This window comes from Myxine glutinosa, chromosome 12 (assembly GCF_964187855.1).
Source record: "Myxine glutinosa chromosome 12, kmMyxGlut1.1, whole genome shotgun sequence".
Lineage (NCBI taxonomy): Eukaryota > Metazoa > Chordata > Myxini > Myxiniformes > Myxinidae > Myxine > Myxine glutinosa.
Window position 1 is genome coordinate 41617057 of NC_136272.1, and position 23960 is coordinate 41641016.

The window sequence follows — 23960 nt, forward strand, 5'->3', positions numbered from 1 at the left end:
CTGATCTTCTTACAGCAGTTGCTGAGGACATGAAGTATCACCTTCTGTGCTTAGGCCATGCAAAACGAGACATAGAAAAAGCTAACAGACCTCCAAAACAGCATGTTCATTTTGCACAGTTAGTGTCTGACCTGGAGATGCTCGACATGGTGGAAACTGAAATCAATGACCCATCTAACAGTTCAGCTTTGAATATGAACGACATTGAACAATCATATGTTGGTTTGCTAGAAGCCAATGGGTTCCCTTTACCCGACAATCCGCGATACAAACCATACTTAAAGCAACTGATTTTGGACAACATCGCTGATGTGCACTTCACCAGGCCTCCAGACAAAACCAAACCTGAGCAAGTACTTTCTACAAAATCCAAGGAAACCCTGTTAGCTGGTGCGTTGGCCTCCGATACAAAAGACCTAAGAGAAGATGTGAAAGTCCTTCTGAAAGCATCTAAAATACTGAGAAGAGACATTGCAAGCGCAACCCCGTGGAAATTCGAAGGAACCATTGATAATTATGAACCACCTGCTTTGCTTCAACTCCTCTGCAAGCTTGCTATCCAAGGTTTACATCATGTTAAAACAATCAGCAGGGCCGAATCTATGAACCAAAGTGCATCTGTGCTGGCACAACATTTCGTATGTGCATACAAGTCTGATCGGCAGGTCACCTATGAAACAAAACATGAAGATGTCACTTTCAAACACCGCACTGAGACTCCCCTTACCGTCGGCTTAGCACTGGACAAGTACTTTTTATTGCACCTGAACTCTCAAACTTACAACATGAATTTGAGAAAAAGTACTTCACTGGCAGCAAGGCGAAGAGAACACAGCACCATGAGCTCACAGGGGGAAAGCTCACCCGAATAATACAAAATGCTGTCAAACTCAGTGCAGTATTTCACGAGCATGGAAACCCATTTGAATCCGCTGATGAGGGTGAGATCTACAACCTGCTCACCAAAGCAGTTATGAATGAAACTGCTACCAACGACATCCTTCGGCGTGATGAGATTGGGCAACAGATGTTTAAAGGTTTCGTCACTGAATGCCTAACGGAAGGAAAACTTTCTGTGTGGGACAAAATGACCAAAAAGAAACTGGGTACCTTCAAATGTGCCAATGCAATGGCAGAAATCCGAATGGGACACAAGGTGGTCAAAATCAAAGAAGAGCGAGGACTGTTGCAACAGTTCATTGTTATTTCAAGAAGTTGACCAGAGCTGAATCTCAAGGAATGCATCGGAACTTATGAGTTTGGTGTGGTGCCTCGATCACTATTTGCTTCAGATGGATCCCTCCTGCTGGCATACGATAAGGCATCAATACTTCATCATCTTGAGAAGCTGGACAGTAACACACAACATGTTCAAGCTGACAGAAATTAGGCAATCCAAGCAATCCAAGTACCCTTGCAGGTGGCAGACACAGCAGTGGAACATACAAATGTTGACCCAACAGACGAATCGTCAGCACACCGAGTGATCATTATTGATGGGATGGCTGTGGTAAATTCAGTTATCAAAACGGAACAAATGAAAACATGCCAAGACTTTGCAGATGCCTTTCTCCAGATAATCTGTAACATGACAGCACAATATGATGAGGTCAGATTGGTGTTCGACCGGTACATCAAAACATCGCTCAAGGAACAGATGAGGACAAAGAGGACCAAGGGAAAGTCAACATATTACCACGTGAAGGACAACACTTTAATCCAACATATTTCCCTGAAGGACTTCTTATCAGATATCCGCGCCAAAGGACAAGTGACCGAGTATTTGGCTGACAAAGTTGTATGTCACAGCAAGAGCTCCAACAACAGACTGAAGCAACTTATGGTGACCTCAGCAACACAAACCAAGGGCAATGTTGATATCCCAGACTCGCTCCTCACTCACAGCCAAGAAGAGGCAGACACTGTTCTCAATGAAGCAGAACTTGTTGTCAGTTCCCCAGACACAGACGTCTTTTTGTTGCTTGTCTACATGTATCCAAACTTACCAACATCTACAACCTTCCTTACGGGAAAGTGCAGGCTGAAGAGGAACATTTCTGTGCGGAGCATATACAACAACTTAGGACCAAAGCGCGCTTCTGCACTGTTAGGTTTTCATGCTCTGACAGGTTCCGATATGTCTGGTAGATTTGCTGGCAGAACCGAAGACTCGTGCTTCAAGGCATTTATGTCTTGTGATGATGAGATCCTGGAGGCACTAGCAATGCTCGGGAATGATGACATTGATCTGCCCGCTGATGTATGCTCTCAGTTGGAACGCTTTGTCTGTATTTTGTATCGATCCAAAATCTACACAAAAGTGAATGAGCTCCGTTGGTTCCTCTACCAAAATCGTGCAGCCGAAGGAGAAAACCTACCACCAACTTCTGGTTCACTGGACTTACACATTCGTCGGGCACATTACATATCCATGATTTGGAGAAAAGCTTGTGAAACTCACCCATGCCTCCCAGCACCAGCTGCATTTGGTTGGACATTTGATGCAGTTTCAAGTCACTTCTCTCCAGTTCGCTGTTTGAATCCACCAGCTCCTGAAGCAGTATTGCACCTCATAAAGTGCGGGTGCAAACGTGGATGCGAAGGAAGGTGCAGCTGTCGCAAGAACAATATCCCATGTATGGAAGTTTGTGGATGCTGGGTTTTCAGCTGCAACAACAAAACTGTCCAACCAGGGATAAATGAAGACTGTGAAGATTGAGGTGTTACTTTCTATGACATTCACAAAATTATAATTCACTTGATATCCATTGTTAAAAATACTAAATGAAAGCCAGGCATTTAATCAGTATGACTTTTTGCATCTTCCTGTTTAAACGATTTAAGAGATTGAACTGTAATTCAAGTATTTCATTTTATTTAGATCTGTTTGTTGGCTTGTTAATTATGTATTCTTTGTGAAAAATACATGTCTTTAAATAGATACTTTGTTTGTAATTACATGCGAAGGGAGAAGGTATAGTTTACATTGCGGGTGCGCGGTGGCCATTTTGGAATTTGGCATGTAGATCATACATATAACATAAATTTGATGATTCCATTCGATTCCTGGTCTCAGAAAACATATATTTAGACACTTTATTTGTAATTGTATCACATGTACTCGCGAAGATATCGCATTATTAGTGTTTGGCGGCCATTTTGGACGCCATCTTGGATTTCATAGTCTTAGAATGTTCAGAAAAAATGCCACCCTAATTTTAAAAAAAAGCTTATGATACCTTCTTACAAAATCAATTGAGTTTTTGCTTTTAACAAAAAAAATACACGAAATTCCAAATATGCCTATACTAACTCCTGAGAAGAAAATTGAACTCTTTGGCATGAATGCAATGGGCTACGTCTGACAGAAACCAAGCACAGCTCATCACCCATGTAACACCATCCTTAACGTGAAGCATAGTCGTCATGGTCTCATCATGCTATGGGGATGCTTTTCAGAGGCAGTGACTGGGAGACTTGTAAGGATAGAGGGAACAATGAATGGAGCCAAGTATAGACAAATCCTTTTGGAGAACCTCCTTCCGAGTGCAGAAGACCTTAGACTGTGGCGAAAATGTACGTTCCAACTGGACAATAACCTCAAGCATACAGGAATATTGGAATGGCTTCAGAACAAGAATGTGAAAGTTATTGAGTGGCCCAGCCAAAGCCCCGACATGAATCCCATTGAGAATTTGTGGAAAGACTTAAAGATTGCTGTTCACCCATCTAAAATGACAGAGCATGAGCAAATCTGCAAGTAAGAATGGGAGAAACTCCCCAAATCCAGATGTGCAAACTGATAGAAGTACCCAAGAAGACTCAAGGCTGTAATCGGAGTTGCCAAAACTCGAAGCTGCCAAAGGCACTTCAATGAAGTATTGACTCGGGGTTGAATGATTATATTATGTAAATTTGATATTTTGTATATTTCATTTAAATTATTTTGCATAATAATAATAATAAAAAATCCATTTTGACATTGTGGGGTATTATGTGTAGATCAGTGACAAAAAATTCAATTCAGTCCTTTTTTATTTCATGCTGTAACACAACAATATGTGACAAATTAAAGGGGTGTGAATACTTTCTGAAGGCATTGTATACCAATTGGAAGCTTCATGTCTCCCCACTAAAGTAAGGTTTGATGTGGGGCTGCCAAGTGGTGCAGTTTTTGTGGAGCGAGGGTCAAACAAGTCACATAATGATTTCTCAAATTTGTGTCATGAGAAACCATTATGCGTCTTATCTCAGCTTCTATGTATCATAGAAGCATGATATTGGTGTCTAAACATTTTGGGGGTTCAAGGAATCCATACACGTCATACAGAACAAATGTATTGATGCAGTTCTCTTTTATCTGTTTGCAAGAATGGGAAAAGCAATCAATATGCTGACATATGCAATATAGTTTTGCATAAAATGGCATACTGGTGACTCAAGTTACCGATTCTATCAGAGACAATATACAGCCGACGGCACTTCACTATTCACCCTTCGTCGTCATCTTCATCCAGATGCTCTTGGTCCTTGTCAGTCAAGTGTGGGTTTCCAAAGTCTTCATTTTAATGGCATATGCACAGTTTTGTTCAAGGCAAGCTGCTCTGACTAGTGGCTACACACGCAACTGATGATACATGTACTCTTACTTAAACAGGAACAGATGAGTCCTCGGAGCTGAGGCAATTGGTCCCTTGAAGAACACAGGCATAAGTTTATCATCCTGTTTTTCCCAACCAAAATATCAAAATTGAAATATCAAAATTATGACATCATCGGTCACATGGTTTGGCAGCCATATTGGATTGAAGGAAAATATATATCTCTATATTATATATATTATATATAATATAGAAAATATATTATATCTCTGAAACTGCTTACCCTATCGATGGGAAATTTTACAAATGTCATCTAACACCATTGTTGCATATGCAGTCGTTTGAAAATGATGACATCGTAGGTCACGTGGTTTGGCAGCCATCTTTCTTAGAAAAACGAACCTTATCCGATCAACATGAAACTTCACAAACGTGATCCCCTACCCAAACATATGCAGAATGTACATTTTTGATGTTATATGTCATGTGGTTTGGCAGCCATATTAGCTTGAAAGCTGATTTAAAAAAAATCCCTTCTCTGAAAACGCTTCACCGGTCGATGTGAAACCTGTCCTGTGGTACTAATGTGATACTTCAAAACAGCTGAAGGAATTTAAACCAAACTTGTTTATTTTTAGGACAGTGAACGAGGACATCTATCCATTGTCACGGGCAGTGACTACGCGGAGACATATTGGCGACACAGTTGCATTGCTTGAGTTGTTGGCTAGTTTTAGCCACAGGAAATTGAGGTCGATGTGAGCACTCTTCTCTTTGCCACATGTGTCATACAGCGTTCCAGTAAACGACTGTGCTGCTGAAATAGCAGCCTCTTTTTCACTTTCTCCCAAGTTAACTAGGTCTTTAAAACTTTCTGTTCCCTTTTTAAGCGGTGAAGCCAGAATCATTGGAATCTCCCGCGATGAAGCTAACTCCAAGGGCCTTTCACTCACTCACTCATCGCAGGCAGGTTGGTGGTCTTTCCGTCTTCCACCGACTCCTCTCTGGCCTTGCCCCCCCAGCGCTCGCTAGGCTCTGTCCCCCAAATATTTCTACAGGTCGCACAAGATCTGCCTGCAACCCTCTTGTGGTTCAACTGCCAAAATCAAGACTCTCTGCTCACCTTCACTCCTTCATTCCTCTTTTCTCCCACCTCTGGAACAAACTCCCTCACTCTCTTCAATCCCACTCCACCCTCCAGGTCTTTAAAACAGCTGTTCACCACCATCTCTTATCTTCCCCCATCCAAAACCTTGATCTTTTCTATCCCCGCTAATTTCACCCTAAATCCACTTTTTTGAAATACCAACTTCTGTCCTGGAAGTCCTTGGTGTCCTTGTGTTTTATACTTCTCCCACCCCCCCCCCCTCCCCTTCCCACGCCTCCTCCCCCCAAGCCCTCTCCCTCCCACACATCTCCCTGCTCTCAAATGTTGTGTTTGTGTGCTTCCCCTTCTCTCCCCATCTTGTCTTCCGCTCCCTCTTTTTATATATTTTGTTTGTCTGGTTGATTTGTTTGTGAAATAAATGTTAGCTCTTTCACGAGCCTCGATTCAGTATACAAAAAAAAAAGGAAAAAAAAGCCGCTTCAATATTTGGCTATGTCCTTCCATCCACCCACCCGTCAAATAATGAAGAAGAAGAACCTGTCTAACCCACCGTGTTTAATTCTAGAGAGTTCTAAAGGGTAATTATAATGAGTTCTAAAGGGTATTTTAAAAGGGTAATTCTTCAGTGTTCTAAAGGATAACTCTAATGCGTTTCGTTCGTTTCTAGGCTTTGCCTATTGTCCCCCGCCGCACAGCGTAGCGAAAGGGGGACTATGGCTTTCCCCTCCGTCCGTGTGTGCATGCGTGTTTGCGTGCGTGCGTGCGTAAGCGAAGGACCGCATTCGAATTTGGTGTGTGGGTGCAACCCACGTCAAAATCCAAGATGGCCGCCGCCATGTATGTCTGATGCCATGCATGTCTTAACCTTGTGAGATGAATATCTTGAAAAATAAGCGAAATACCAACTTCTAATCTGGTGTGTGGGTGTATCTCGGCATAAGGAAGAACGCTATTGAAAATTGGGTCACCACGTCAAAATCCAAGATGGCCGCCTCCATGTATGTCTCAACCTTGTGAGCGAAATATCATATCATAGCATGTTTTCTGCATCTTCCACTTTGTCAACTCACATCACTTCCCCGACGGGGGACCTAGGCATAACGCTTGTTTCTCATTAAAAATGCCAAACTGAACCGCTTTCTTCAGACATGGATGAGATTTTTTTTTTTTTGGACGATGTTGAAGACTGTTTTCTTGTCGATGCCAAATCGGGATGAAACTGAGTCACACCCTGTGAGTGCTTGTTTGTCAGGAAGTATATTGCAAAACTGGAAACCGAGTGCAGCACAAATTGCATTCACGGGAACAAATCGGCACTTGTCACTTATACTGGTGATGATACCCATTTCAATCCTCATTTTAATTGTATTCACTATTTTTGGAAAGTAGTGAACAGCAAGCACTAATGCATTTGTATCTGGTGATCTAATTATTATGGTTTTTAGAACACCATACAATCCAAAGTCTTCATCAGCATTAACACCGTCCTGGTGTTGACTACTACCTGTCTTCTGGAAAAGTCTCTTTCTTCATATGCACCTCTGCTACACATGGACTGTACTACCTCACCATTGGAAAAGCCTCCCATAACAGAGTGTACAAGCTGGGATGTGCTTGCAGACAGTGTGATGCATGAGTGACCAAATATTCATTGAGGAAATTCACCAGTGATTGGTTGTTGGAAGATACATTGATGAACTTTGTCCATGGAGGTACTTGAACGTCCACCTATCACCTGATACCATTTGCAAGCAGATTTAGGCAAGATCTGGAACAGATTGCATGTCCATCTTACATGAGTTCAACTTTTCAAGCACCTACTCTCTGCGAGTTGGCCCATCACGTTTCTTCTTTGGTTTGTCAAATACTATACATTGCACAAGAGATTGACTGCCCTGAAAGAGCAAGTGACTTTGATGTTCCATGCTTTATAAACAATATCTTTCCTGCCATCGAATGAAAAGTATTCTTTCCTTCTATCATTTCAGAATTGAAATCTATATTGTCATCTCCTTAGTGGATGAGGTGTCTACCATCAGCAATTGCCACAATGTCATTTGGAATATCGACACCTTCCTGCAGTTTTTCTATTTCTGCTTGTACTGTCTTGGTCATGAATTGTCTCAAGTCATCAAAGCTCATACAAAAGCCATGAAGGTGTAATGTGTCGATCAAATTGCGGAACCCAAATTTGTTGTGTGCCTGTGCAGCAAGGCCCACAAGCAGAGCCGTAATGACTTTAGAACAGTTGAACACTGTGCACTCTGCAAGAGAGAGACACTGTCGACGATGGGCATCTGAAATCGTACACTCACTGATCATCGAATCAAATGCATCTGCGCTGATCAACCAAAGTATGAATTGTTGGAGTGTCTGGGGTACAAAGGCAGCTGACCTCGCTTAGTGTTGGGTAGTCATGTGTTGGTTCAATGTTGGCTATTTCAGACCTCAAAATGGATACAGCAATGTGGTGAAAATGTAAGTTGAACCCAGGTGTGACGCTCACTTAAACCACTGGGCGGTGTCTATAAGACCTCGGGACGTCCGCGACTCGCGACTTTATACAATGACATGTAGAATTGAATGGTACGTACCCACTTATATTCTAGGCTTGCTTGCATTGACTGATATATCCAATCTTTCTCATATGATGCCTTGATCCTGACATATATGTTGCATGGTGTATTTTACAGGATGATGTTACGATCTAATTGAAATTAAACCTATCTATGGGATGAGTTGTGGATTTGGTTGATTTTCACAACAAGCATTGTACAGGATAGCTTGTTTTGAAGTGAAATGCTCATTGTGCTCATGTAACAGATCACCTGCAAAGTCCAGTGACTGAGATGAATTGAGCTCCTGTTTCAGACGACTGGCAGCCTGGATGGCATCACCCAATGTTATGGTGCTGCTCAATGTAATAGTAGACTGGCCTTGTCCACGTTGCACAACAAATGAAATTGCTGAACCATAGTGTTTTTCCAGCTGTGACCACAGACTGGTACTCTTCTTGTGTTCACGATGTGTCTGCTTTCAGCTGGGCGATGTATGCTGCACTAGCCTTGAAAGCAAGAGGCTTTCTTGTTGAAAATCAAGTCAGTGACTATTTCTTGGATCAAGATGTAGAATGCTGAGTCTTAAAAAGGTCAGGTGTTGTCACAGTTGACGAAGGTGTCTTTGCTTTCAGGTTTGTTTTACTTAGGTTGTCTGAAAGACATGTTGAGTGATAGACAACATCCTTAGCTATCAAATCCTCCTCTGTTTTCCGTAGCATTTCCTCATCCCCTTGTTGACATGCTGCATCCTTCAGTTGGTGTCCCGCTCAAATGTTTCAATTTTGTGCATTTTTTGTCTTTCCTGTGTGATTTTGTTTTTGAACAAACAATGCACACAGACCAATCTGTCGACATTGGGATACCTGAAGCTGTTTGTTCAGAACCAGAGTCACTTGGTGTTTATTTATTTTTAATACAATATGGCTGCCAAACCACGGATCCTATGACATCATATGTTTACACTCCCGATCTTTGGCTTCGGGGATCACGTTTGTGAAGTTTCATGTTCATCGGATAAGGTTCGTTTTTCTATCCAATATGGTTACCAAACCATGTGACATGTTTCTTTATGCAGCAATGGTATTTGTCGATATTTTAAAGTTTCACATCGATAGCTTAAACGGTTTAAGATAATTAATTTTTAAATATTTTCCTTCAATCCAATATGGCTGACACACCATGTGACTGATTATGTTTTAGTGATCAACCTTTAATCATCATGCCGAGTCCCTGACACACCTAAAGTTTCACGTCGATTGGTTGGGCAGTTAGAGAAGATGTTTTGAAAAGTTTTAGGTTAAATCCAATATGGCTGCCAGAACATGTGACCTATGACATCATAGTTTTCAAACTTTATTTGCCATGGCTAGTTGATCATTTGTATGGAGTTTTAATTCGATCTCCAAAGGAAACATCGACCAATTTAGATACTCGATCAGTGGAGGAAACGGACAATTGATTGAGCAAGTTTGGAAATTTTGAAGTGCTTTAACAAAAGCACATATTTACAAGCAAGTATTCACAAAGATGCAATTTCGTAAAGAAAAGTCTTAACCACTAACACGAAAAGAACCTTTATATAATTGACCATAACACTAAAATACAATGCAGGTGCGCCTCATTCAACCAGGAAATTGGTCACAATAAGGGGATAGAGAGAGGAAGAAGAAGAAGTCAGAGCGTATTGTGAACCTCATTCTCACCCGCACATCAATCCGGGTCAAGCGGAAATCAATGATATTCTCTCTGCCATGACGGGGCAAGACGAAACCTTTGAAACTCTTTCATGCGTCTCAAGTAAACAAATTAGAAGTAGTGATAGAAAGAAGTAGTGTAAGTCATTGTGTTTGGCCGCGGCATCCAGGGAACTTGCGCTGTTCACGCAATCTCTGCCTCGTGGCACCAGCCTGCTCGTTTACACGGAGGTTTTTCCCTTGTTGAGGTTCGTCTTGTGGCACAGCTCTTCTCGTACAGTTCCCCAGACGGAAAGTCACAGCCCCAATACTTGAAATCCACCGGCTTTTATTCCTCTCAGGCGAGACGTTGCTTCTGGGAGCAATGGTCACCGCAGCACCCTTCGACCTTTGCAGGGCACTTTCTCATTGGCGCCTGGTTCTCAGCTGCCAAGGGTCTGGCCTTGTAGCTGCAGTGCTTGGGCTGGAATGGCTTGTGTGGCAGCGATGGCAGCGCTGAAATGGTGTTAATTAATATTGCAACGTGTGTGACATGTAATGTAATGTGTGCAATTGTGCATGGTTGCTCTGTAGGAAAGTGGGGGCAGGAGAAGGGTTAAGAGGAATGGGGAGAGATTTGAAGGGTTAGAGATTTTAGCAAGGAAAGAATTACAAAGGGGATTCAAACCTGTTATATATATATATATATATACACAAAGAATTAAGTTAAGCACCCCTACACAACGAATTAAGGTAAGCACCCCCTAATATATATTCTTTGTGTATATGTATACATTGGCATATATTCTAAGGTATGTGAGATCAAATAATGATTGGTATGACAGCAATTATCCATTGATGAAATTGAGTGATCAAAGTGAAAAAAAGTGATTGGTTGAGTCAGTGATCCGATCACGTGGGTCCTACACACGTTATTGACGCAACGATCGCTAGAGGTCTTCTCAGAACAATGACTGTACGTTAGAAAACATAAACGTCATCCACACTGTCCGTGATGGACCTATAGCTCCATACTTAAATTGAGGTGAAAATATGCCTAAAATTCCCAAAAAATTTCACCTTAAATTATTCAGAATAAAATATTGAAAACGGCATGATTGTTATGTTTTTATGTGACCATAATATCACTTCTCCAGAAAATATAGCAATATCATGGGTATATTACACTGTTTTGACGACAACAAACTTGTAATGTGCGAGGTTGTAAAAAAACGGGGGGGGTGCTTAACTTAATTCTTTGTGTATATATATATATTTTTTGTTGCGGATATGAGGATGGCATTTTTTTTTGATTGTGTGTATTGAATTGTGGTAAACTGCTGTGTACCATTGGTTGGATATGGCCCCTCTTGCCTCCAGAGTTGTATAAAGGTAAAAAGGGCGTCTCGGTAATTAGTCCATAAAGCATACACATCAGCCAATCATAGAATACCCCTGTTCGATAGCTTATATCTTATTATGTGTCTTAGGGTAAGGCTGTGTCTCCCATTAACTTAAATACTCCATTGTACCAAGTGAAATAAGAGTAGATCCCCTTTCATTTCATTTCAATGGCCAACTGCATTTTGGGCGGTTTTCTTCAACCACCATTGGCCACGAGGCAGGGTTGGGGAAGAAAGGCGTGTCCCCACCTCGTCAGAGAGGGGAGGAGTGAGCCAGCCCCACTCGACCAACCATGAACAAGGGGTTTGGCTTGAGAGGGCGGAGAGAGAACGTTTGGGGGAGGTTCGCAAAGGTTGAGGGGCGGGGCCTATATAACCCGCGGCGGGGCGTTCCCCAAGCAGATGAGCTTTTACAGAGAAAGGAGAGGAGTCCAAGGGAGGAGACAAGCAGATGCGCTTTTACTGAGACAAGGAGACGAGTAAAAAGGAAAGAGCTGGGTCGTCAGAGCAAGAGCGCGTAGAGAGGAGAGAACCCGTCACGCCAGACCCCCCCACCAGCGCGTCGGCTCCACCAAGCAGCTCCGACCCGTGATCCCGCGCACACGACAGGCCCGGTGGCATCAGCGGCCGTCGAGGTCCAGCCCGACGTCCCGTGCGGGATCAAGCTCCAGCCAGCTCCGTGCCGTCCTCCCCCTCCAGCCACACACCTCCTTCCAGCCAATCCACTCTGCAATTCCCCGTGTGAGTCAGTGTCTTTGTTTGTTCTGTCCTGGGTAGGTAATTAAGCTTGTATAAGGAATTCACTGTGTCACCTGCGTCTCATGTCCCTGTAAATAATCGTGACTGCTCCTTTTTGCTTGTGTGTGTAAATAATAAATCCCGTTACTCTTCTGTACGTCTTCTTCCTCTTTGCATTCGGTTGTTTTAGAGTTTTCCCGATTGAGTAGCTGTGGTGCGATACGGCCAACGTTCAGGGTGAATCGGGTTTTAGTTGGGGGAATAACTGTTCGGCTGCGGTTACACCACCGCTCGGTAAAAATAACATCTAATCCGCGGACCGTAACAATATATATATATATATATATATATATTTTTTTTTTTTTACAGGTCGACTCCATATGATGAGTGGATACCAGAGATAACGTTACCGCGTGGCAGGCGGTGCTTATCGCTCCCAGCAAGGTGCAGCAGCAGCTGTATGGGACACCTTGCTGGCGGTTCTCCACTGATGATATGAAGGTCGCATAGTGACTGATATATATATATATATATATATATGTATGTATATAATTATATATATATATATATAATTATATATACTAGGGCATGCCCGTACTATATCTATATCTAAAATTATATCCCCACCCTCTATTTACATGAAATGGTTTGGTCCAAAGCGAACGGCTTGCGAGTACGGTGACAATCCCCCCCTCTATTTACATGAAATGGTTTGGTCCAAAGCTAACGGCTTGCGGAGTTTGGTAAAGAAATCGCCATCGCGTGCACAAATGCGCAGGAAAGCGAATGAATCGCAAATTAGTTTTAATTAGTTTTAAAACATAGTTTAACGCCCGAGCGAGTTTAACGCAATCGCAAATCGCATCGCAAAGCGAAAGAATCGCAAATTAGTTTTAATTAGTTTTAAAACATAGTTTAACGCCAACATAGCGCCAACATAGTTTGCCGACGGGAAATAAATGAATACGCTCTCAAATGTGCCGTCCGAGGCAGAGTCTGTTCGCCACGTTCGGCACACGTGATAGCTCGCTGCTCTCTGATTGGTTGAATCGTTTTTTGGACATAGCTCGGTAACTACTTCTCCGATTAATATGAAACCTTGAAAAGGCACATCCTCGGGTCCCCAGCAATATACCTGGCAAGTTTAAAGTATATCGGACCCGTGGTTGTCGAGAAACAGCGGTCACAGACAAACATACAAACATACAAACATACAAACATACAAACATACACACAGAGATTACTGGAATTATAGATAGATATATATATATATAATTATAAAATTGAAATCTTGCGTGTTTGTGTGTAATATTCGATCGGTCCGGGGGCGTGGCTTACCCCTTTGAGAGAGTAGTAATATCCACCATTTTATTAACTCGCATAGCTTTGAGGCCTGTTTTGTAGGCCCGTGGTGTCTTGCTCTCTCTCTCAGTTTTATTTCAAATCAAATTCGATATATCATTTCATTTTTCACAGTCGCTAACATAGTTTTAGACTCGGTTGAAAAAAAACGGGAAGAAAATCCGATGAAAGTTTCCGTTTATAGAACGAAATGAATTCTGAAAGGCTTGTATCTTCAAGGCCATTGAGTCTGTCTCACGCCTTTATCTTCAATCGAACTCGCCATCTGATTTCATTTTTATCGATGGTTTTAGACTCGGTAAAAGAAATAATTGAGAGCATTCACGCACACGGGAAATTGCAGAGATATATTTTAAAAATCGCGCCACGTTGATATACGAAAATACACCGCCTAAAATAACAGGCATACAGTATATATCTTCGTTATTTCATTCAACATTATTACCCGGAAGTAAAATATGTTTCAGGAAATTACCGAGAGATATTTCTTCGATTTTTTTTTATTATTTATATGCGCATACACTTTAAATAGGTTTATTTGAAATCTTTAATTTTCACAATGTAATTTATTTGTCATTTGATGATCGGCAAAACGATAGCACAAACACAATACTATTTGCAGGAAGAATGTCGTATCAACCCTCCGACGGCGCTACGGACGCGGACAACGAATCACACCTCACGTCTATGGACGCGAATAGCAACATCCGCACGAATCAGTCATCAATGATTTTCATTGACGTGCCTGGAGGCACAGGGAAGACGTTTCTTATTAACCTGATTCTCTCTAAAGTGAGAGCGAGTGGAGAAGTTGCCCTTGCGGTGGCCTCATCTGGCATAGCTGCTACCCTCATGCCTGGTGGAAGAACAGCGCACTCAAGGTTCCAAATCCCTCTGACACCGAGGGAAGATGGCGTATGCAACATCGATAAAAATTCCACTATCGCAGACCTCTTTCGAAGTACAAAACTCATCGTGTGGGATGAGTGTCCTATGATCAGGAGAGAGAGTTTCGAGGCTGTGGATCGCACGTTGCGTGATGTATGTGACAAAGACGAGCCTTTTGGAGGGATCTTGACGATATGCTGTGGTGATTTCCGTCAACTTCTGCCCGTGGTGAAAAGAGGGTGTGATGCTGACGTTGAGAATGCGTGCATAAAGAAGTCCTACTTATGGCAGAGCTTTGGAATGTTTCACTTGAGAACTAATATGCGACTGACCGACGGAAGTGGGCAGTTTTCAAGATTTTTGCTCGACATCGGCGAGGATAGAATCGAGAAAAATGCGGATGATGAGATAGATTTGCCAGAGGATATACTGCTGACAGCGAGTGGGCTCGATGAGTGCATCGATACCATATATCCATCATTCGCCAATCCGATGGAGGTTTTTTCAGCAAGGTCTATATTAGTGCCCCTCAACGATATGATGCGAAACATCAATTCAAGATGCATCACAAGGTTCCCTGGTGCTAGCAAGGAGTATGCTGCGTTCAACAGTGTGACTGAGGGTACTGATGCGACGCACTTCCCAACGGAATTCCTAGATTCCGTTGAAGTCTCGGGATTGCCGCCGCACAACCTCGAGCTCAAAAAAGGATCCCCTATAATTTTGATGCGGAACTTGGACCCTCCGAAACTTTGCAACGGGACGCGCATGATTGTTGAGGACATGCTTCGAAATATTATAGTTGCGAGGATCATAAGTTCAACGTTTGAAGGCGAAACTGCAATGCTCCCTCGGATCCAACTAAATCTGTCGGAAGCTGAGGATATCCCTTTGCAGCGCTGCCAGTTCCCCATACAATCCTGCTTCGCAATGACGATCCATACGGCGCAAGGGCAAACTATGGAGAATGTGCTGGTCTACCTGGAGAAACCGGTCTTCCAGCATGGTCAGCTGTATGTGGCGCTCAGTCGAGGGAAGAGGAAAGAGAACGTGCGAGTTTATGTAAATGGAGGATCGTCGACAAAGAACATCGTCATCAGAAGTGTCCTCTGACAACAAAATCGTGGTAGTCCACGGGTCGCGTGTTTTTTCTAAAAAAAAAAAAAAAAAAAAAACGTGATCGGAGATAAGGGCCGAAATCACGTGTCACAGGTAAGTGATTTAGAACGCTGGAGAGGTGAGCCTTATGGCTTGCTGGCCCAAATAATCTCCCTGATGATGTCCAGCGTTCGCTTTAGTTCTATTCTCATATCTATTCAAACTGACATTGACCCAACGGGTCATGGGTCGTCTAGTATATATATATATACATTGTTATGCATTATGTTTTCCACTCTGTCAAAGCGCCTTTGGGCTTCTGGAAAAGCGCTATACAAAATAAATGAATTATTATTATTATTATATATATATATATATATATATATATATATATATATATATACATACGTATATACATATATACATACATACATACATACACACACACACACACACACACACACACACACACACACACACACACACACACACACCACATTTGCCTGTCCCTGATATAAGGGGAAGGGTAACGCATGGCTGGCGGACTTCCTCTCTAGTCGTAGTCAACGTGTGGCCCTGAATGGGTTTCTCTCATCTCCTCTTCCTGTTCAGGCTGGAGTTCCCCAAGGCAGTGTTCTGGGCCCTGTGCTTTTTCTGGTCTTCATCAATGATCTCTCTGACTCTCTTGAAAATCCTCTCTATCTCTTTGCTGACGACTCTACTCTCTGTCGCTCCATTCTTCATCCCTCAGATCGGCAGTCTGCAGCCTCCTCACTCTCTGCAGACCTTGACAAAATCACAGACTGGGCAAACAAGTGGAACATGTCTTTCAATCCTGACAAATCTCACACTCTTACGATGTCTCTCCGAAAAGACCGACTGGACAACCCTCCCATCCACTTTCTGAATAATCCTCTCCAAGAAGTTCTGTCACTCAAGCTTTTGGGTCTCACTATCTGCCATGATCTTTCCTGGAAAAACCACATTTCAAATCTGGCCTCCAAAGCCAGTCGCCGACTGGGCATCCTCCGTCGTGCGAAGTCCTTCCTTGGCACACCTGAGCTCCTCACCACATACAAGGCTTTCATCCGCAGCTCAATGGAATACTGCTCTCCCCTCTGGGCTGGTGCTCCTGCCTCACACCTAGCTCGCCTTCGCGCTGTTGAAACTAAAGCATTCAGAATCATTGGAATCTCCCGCGATGAAGCTAACTCCAAGGGCCTCTCACTCACTCACCGCAGGCAGGTTGGTGGTCTTTCCGTCTTCTACCGACTCCTCTCTGGCCTTGCCCCCCCAGCTCTCTCTGGGCTCTGTCCCGCAAATATTCCTACAGGTCGCACAAGATCTGCCTGCAACCCTCTTTTGGTTAAACTGCCAAAATCAAGACTCTCTGCTCACCTTCACTCCTTCATTCCTCTTTTCTCCCACCTCTGGAACAAACTCCCTCACTCTCTTCAATCCCACTCCACCCTCCAAGTCTTTAAAACAGCTGTTCACCACCATCTCTTATCTTCCCCCATCCAAAACCTTGATCTTTTCTACCCCCGCTAATTTCACCCCAATTCCCCTTTTTGAAATACCAACTTCTGTCCTGGAAGTCCTTGGTGTCCTTGTGCTTTATACTACTCCCTCCCCCTCCCCCCCCCCCCCCCCCCTTCCCATGCCTCCTCCCCCCGGGCCCTCTCCCTTCCACACATCTCCCTGCTCTCGGATGTTGTGTTTGTGTGCTTCCCCTTTTCTCCCCATCTTGTCTTCCGCTCCCTCTTTTTGTGTATTTTGTTTGTCTGGTCGATTTGTTTGTGAAGTAAATGTTAGCTCTTTCACGAGCCTCGATTCAGTATACAAAAAAAAAAAAAAAAAAAAACCAAACCAGACAAAATTACTGTGGAAATATCTAAAGTAGGGATCTCTTATGTGTTGATTGCAACTCCTTGGGGTCTTTCTAAAACCGCAACAATATATATAGCATGATATCTCAAAAATGGTTCAGACGAAACTTGGTAGTCATGTTAGGTGTGTGAGACAAAGACGAATTTGTTCGATTTTGGTAAACATCTGAATCTGGATGCGAGAATCATTTAATTTTTGACAAGTTAATCTTCACCATTCAGACGTGCGACCAAAAACGATATATAGCATTATATTTCGAAAAGATGTCGATGGATTTTGACAAAACTCGGTGGATGAGTTGGTTAGATGACAAGAACAAGCCAATTAGATTTTGATTCAGGTCAGCAGATCCGGCCTATGAGTGGGATACAAAACGTAAACTGTTCAGCCTGGTGGAGGGATGCGCTCTACCTCGTGTCATTCTAGTTATCATTGCCTTTTTCGCCTCAGATCAGTTTTTTTGTCACTGAATATTTATAGCTCACCCTTGCCTTCCCGAAGGTTGCATATGCAAGCTGTACGCTTTGTCGTTCTCGCAGCATTGTTCAACATTTTTCAGAAAACTTTGAAAACCCCTTCACTCTATTGAAATTATGAATAGATTAGTTGATTGGAAAGAAGACCGTAAGTCTAACAGCAGCGTAGCTGGGCTTGTTTTATACTTTAGTTGAAGAGGATAGTATGACCTGTGTGGAGATACCAGTTAGCAAATATTGTAAGTATTAAATTATTTTTAAGTACTCCAAGTCTCTAAGCTGTCTGTCACCATGGAAGTGAAGATATTGCATTGAGACAATGGTTTATTCTATATGCTTCGAGTCAACAATGAACCAACCATACACCACTTCAATCCAGTAACTTTGTTGTCACGACAAAGGGATTGCAGTGTTCGGATTATATTTACTATAGTATTATTATTAATATTATTATTATTATCATTATTAATAATAATCTGAAGATGATGTTACTGTATTAATAAACTGATGCTAATTCCTTACTCCCATGATAATTAGCACACCGCTTCTCATCACGTCATCAACAAACCATACACCGCTTCAATCCAGTAACATTGCAATCACGACAAAGAGATTGCAGTGTTATGATTATATTTACGATATTATCATTATTATTAACGTTATTATTATTACGAAAACTATACTACTACTATATTACGATACCTGGGCTAATTTGTCTGAAGTGGCCTGAAGGTGAGACATGAAGGCATGAAGCCTAATGCCTATATGTACTGTAACGTTGGAAGATCCGCAATATCTATGCTTTCAATATTTGATGGTCATTTTAACAATCGGTTTGTTTGTGTTTCACACTGAACGAAAAACGTGAAGGTAGAGAGAGCATGTCGATTGTGATATATGACAGGTTCCACGATATGTTTGGCCTGAACAGCATAGAAATCAAAATGGCGAAGTGTGGAGTCTGCCGATGTACACCGTAATGACATCACAGATGTAATCACCTCACATCACCCCTGTCATGTGACCAGATCTTCAGCTCTGATTTCTGTACATTTGTGAGGGACATGCATGCATACATACGGACAGACAAACACTGTTCGAGACAGCTTTGCCCGACGGGCTACGCCGTGAAAATGGTTCAAAATATTAGGCATGTCAACTCTCAAAATAATGACCTGAATATTAGACATAACAGGCATGCCTGACCTTTTTGTGATGCATGACATTTATGTAGTTCGTACTTTTACTATTTCAGCATTTATCTTAGGCTAATGGCAGCTCTTGTATACAAGTCATCTGTAGGAAAAAAAAGCCATACATTCACATGCATAAATTGTACAAACATTTGTTTCCAATGAACAAATACACATGGTAAGTGGGAATTTGAGCAAGTGTTATCAGCATCATGAGTTTTGGGTACATATGTGAACACCAAACAGACCAACTCTAGTTCTTAAAATCTCGAATTAGTCAGTAAACATTTTTCTTTTCATGTAAGAAAATTATTCTGGGATTTATTTGCATTCATGCAACCTTGTATTGCATGCAATCATTGTTTTTATTTTGAAATTGTAATGTGATGAATTACAATCCTTGGTTTGCACTGTGGAATAATATGTCGCATTGCGGTTGCTTTAATGTGCTTATGTTTCTTTGCACATCTGCAGAAGTTCGCGACCAAAGATCCAAACTATGTATACCAGTTGTACAAGCATCGTAAAGCTGCAGTTCAAGTAATCACAGAGGATGAACAACGACGTCTAGTTGAAAAGAAACGCAAGGATTATGAAGATAGCCAGGAAAGGAAAACAAAGCTGATGAAGATTATGGAAAAGGAGAAACGACAGTTTGTAGAACTGGATGAGATTAAGAGTGATGGCGAAACTGATGCTTCAAGTAAAACTCAAATCAAGCTAACTCTTCGGGGTACAGACAAGGCCAAAGAAAAAGTTGCAGAAGGCGAATCTTCAAAATGTGCTGCAACAAAAGCTGAAGAAGTCAATGGAACACAAGGGGCGAAGAAGGAAGCGTTCAACAGCAAAGCATCCAAACAAATTTCAATTAACCTTTCAGGGAAGACATTGATTCCACCACCGGTGACAAATGTGCCGACAGTAATGGCAAACCAACCCAGAATTCGACCCAAGCTACCCTTGCTTCCAATATCCCAACGAAAGCCCAGTTCTTTAGTCCCACAAGCGATGCAGTGCCCGGTGCCTTTGAACATGTTTTTGTCTATTGGTGGAAAACATTCTGCAAAACCCCTCCCAGTTGTGACAGACGACAGATTGATGCAACAGCAACAAGAGCAACAGCAACTACAAGTAATGATGCAGAAACAACAAAATAATAAAGAGTTGAAAGAGGAATGTAAACATTCTGCGATAACACAAGTGGGAAAAGAAGACAATAAAGAAGGGCCATTGAAGATTCCTGACATTAACCTGCAGACTTCAACTGAAAACGCTGAAACAGCGGCAGCTGACAATGTGGATAAGAGGGGACTTGAAGCAGAGATGGGGGGCTTTCACGAAATGGCAGCAGTGGAGAAGGGAAAAGAAGAGGTTCAGTCTCCACTTGAAGAGGAAACTTTTGAGGAGGGAAGTGCTGAAAACATTTCATCAATTGAAATAGAAAGAGAGCAGCCTGTTGCAATGGAAATCGACATGACTTCAGCCAAAGTGAAAAAGGAGGAAGAAGAGGAGAATCCAGAGAAAAGTTGTGTAACTGACAAAGCCAATACGCAGGAGGAGTGTGCTCCAGGAATCACTGAGGTTTTAGAATCTGTATTGGCCATCCCGGTACCGCGACCTTCAATTTCGGATGAGCAACCTGTTGCAATGGAAATCGACATTACTTCAGACAAAATGAAAAAGCAGGAAGAAAAGGAGAATCCAGAAAAAAGTTGTGTTGGTGACCAAGCCAATTTGCAGGAGGAACATGCTTCAGGAACCACTGAGGTTTTAGAATCTGTGTTGGCCAGACCTGTACCGCTACCTTTGAATTCGGCCGAGCAGCCTGTTGCAATGAAAATCGACTTGACTTCAGACAAAGTGGAAAAGGAGGAAGAAGAGGAGAATCCAGAGAAAAGTTGTGTAACTGACAAAGCCAATACGCAGGAGGAGTGTGCTCCAGGAACCACTGAGGTTTTAGAATCTGTGATGGTTATCCCTGTACCGCCACGTCCGATTTTGGTTGCACAGACGATGATGACGCGTCGCCAAACACTTCTGGCTTCAGCGAATGCGCAAGAGCTTCATGATATTTTCTACAGTGGTACGAATGTTGAAAGAAAGGCTTCTGCTCCAAGTGCAGCAACTCCTTGTGTTGTCAGTAAGATGCCTTCTCTGTCAAGTGATGATATTGGCACTGAGGAGCAGGCTAAAAGTGAAGATCCAGACACCAGTCCATCTTCCAAAGAAGAATCGTAATAAAATTGACGATTGTGATGATGTGAATTGTTTCGAAGTTTTATTTGTTGTCACTGTGCTGCTCTTTTTCATACGCTGCCCCTCTTATATTATTGTTTTTACTATCTGGTTGCATCAAGCAATGTTCGCACTGTTTTATGATGCAATTCCATTTCCACAAAAGGTTAATGATTCAAATTGTGGTTGTACTTTATTTGAACGCAGAAACTTGCGACTTTACCAGGCTAACGAGTAACATTTTCATTCTTTACTTAAATGGTGATGTAATTTTTGTGTATCATTTTTGTTATTGGGAAAAAGAAGTCGACTGTAATTGTGATTTGCTTCTAAAATATTGGCTTTGAAAATTTGGTGTTTTAGTTTCTTATTTTGGTTGTTTTGTTGCCATCCGTTTAAATACCCCGATGTAAAATTCCACTGGAAGAAGATACAGTTTTTCGAAGTTTGTGAAGCCTTGGCTCCATTATTGATGAAGCAATTTATGATTTGGACGGAGAATAGTGCACATGTATTCATCAATATAATATCTTCGATCTCGTTTCGGCCATCGAGTTTATGGGATTGACATCCATGGTAATGGACGTAAAAGCTCGACACTTTGACCCGGAATCATCTTAATAATGCTCTTGTTTCATGTTATTTTTTTTCAATAAATGACCTTACAAACGTCTTGCTATATGTTGTCATTTTCCTTTAAACATTGGTATTTTAGAATTGCCTGTTGAAAAGTATCGATTTTCCCCAAAAATGCCTTCTTTGATGGATGTACAATTCCGACTGGTGTAATAAAGTGCTTCTTTGCTTCCGAATCCGAATGTCAGGATTTTCCTTTTAATATATTTTCGAGTAAATCCTGCTTCGCAAAATTGAATGATTTTGTGGCTAAACATTTTTGACCTTAAATGGGCCTGTCGTCATGTGATGCAACCCTCTTGTCAATGTTTGATGTCATACATATTGCCATTCCACCTCGAGAATATCCATACATGTGAGGTCAAAGTGTCTTTGTTGAGAAATATAGGTGGATCAGAGATTTGCCCTCCTTCCCCTGCCCTATGCCTCACCAACCCCCGTTTTTTTTTTTTTTCATTCTCCTTTTCTAATGATAATTTAACATATTTTGTATTTGGGGGGGGTGGGGGGGGGAGGTATGGGGCAGCAGCAGATGCAATGTTGAGTTTCTGCAGTAAAAAGTATGTGTATCATGGTGTAAACAAAACTTTTTGATCACGGTCACCTGTATAACCTCTTCCAGATTGATGAACCCCAGTTGACGAAACAGCCATTCTGAGGTTTTCTCTGTTAATGTGACTTTAATTATAATGTGTTGCCTCATCGTGGTCTGGTTGGAACAGCTGTGGTAAATTGAGATTACACACTCTTCACCGAGAAGGCTTTATGAAACAGCCTTCCTTTTTATTTATTACCCTCGCCAGAGGGTATTGCATTTGAGTCCGTTGTTTGTTTGTTTGTTTGTCCACACAATAAATATTATTTTCTCTGCAACCATTGGTCCGATTGATCGGAAATTTTCACCATAGGTGCAACTCCACCTGTATAAAATTTTTAATGATAATTATGACGTCATAGGTCACGTGGTTCGGCCGCCATCTTGGAAAAATCGAAAAACTTTGTAAAAACTATATCTCGGAAAGTGCTGAATAGAAAAAATTGAGACATGGCTCATTGTAAAGAACTCTCCATGGGGAATAAAATATGTTAATGATGATGTCATAGGTGCCTCCATTATGACGTCATAATTCGACAAGTACAAAACTTCATCCGATCAAGATGAAATTTCTTGAGCGACATGATGGCATAAACTGGTGGAGAAAAAAAAAAGAGTGACGTCATCGATCACGTGGTTCGACCGCCATCTTGGAAAAACCGAAAAGCTTTGCACCTCTATATCTCTGAAAGTGCTGAATAGAAAAAATTGAGATATGGCTCATTGTAAAGAACTCTCCATGGGGAATAAAATATGTTAATGATGATGTCATAGGTGCCTCCATTATGACGTCATAATTCGACAAGTACAAAACTTCATCCGATCAAGATGAAATTTCTTGAGCATAATCGAGGAATAAATTAGTTTCGAAAAAAAATAATGACGCCATTGGTCACGTGGTTCGGCCGCCATATTTGTTGTAACACAAAAGCCTTAAAAAAACCACTAAAAATACTTCCTGGCGAGGGTTTGCAATCTTTGATTGCTGTTTTTCTTGTTTATTGCTTTTGAAATCGAAGATTTTTCAAGTATATTGGTCGGTTGCGTTTGTTATTCTGTCTGTTTGTTTTTCACTCGCATACAGGTCACAATTCTAAACCGATCATGAAACTTCACCAATTGTTGATGTCGTCACAATTGAGAAGCTAATTGATTTTGAGGTCAAAGGTCAACTCAAGGTCAAACCTCCAAAATCATCAAATTTCATCTGATAAACAATCAATTTTTATCTGATTGACTTGAAAATTGAACAGCATTTGTACATTGGGTCACTAAATAGGGAAACCAACTATTTTTGAGGTCAAAAGGCCAAAGGTCATCTCGAGCTCAAACTTCCAAAAATCAATTTTCATCTGAAAAATCATCACTTTTCATCCTATTGACCCGAGCTTTGATCAAGATCGTCAATTTTAATCTTGCTGAAATGGACAATTTGATGGATCAATGGCAACCTTTTTTGGGGTGGTGGGGGGGGGGGGGGGGGGTTCCAGAATAGTGCTCCGCATG

General features: G+C 41.8%; 1 protein-coding gene across 3 annotated transcripts in view; it reads left to right on the forward strand.

The window, feature by feature from the left end:
* Positions 1–21896, forward strand: part of LOC137437941 (uncharacterized) — a 106774-nt gene extending 84878 nt beyond the window's left edge. For all 3 annotated transcript variants that reach the window (XM_068132714.2, XM_068132715.2, XM_068132717.2), the window contains one exon: positions 19463–21896. In XM_068132714.2, coding sequence (XP_067988815.2) covers positions 19463–21226 — 1764 coding nt within the window. In that variant the 3' untranslated portion in view covers positions 21227–21896. The remainder of the gene's footprint in view (positions 1–19462) is intronic.
* The last annotated feature ends 2064 nt before the right edge of the window (positions 21897–23960 follow it).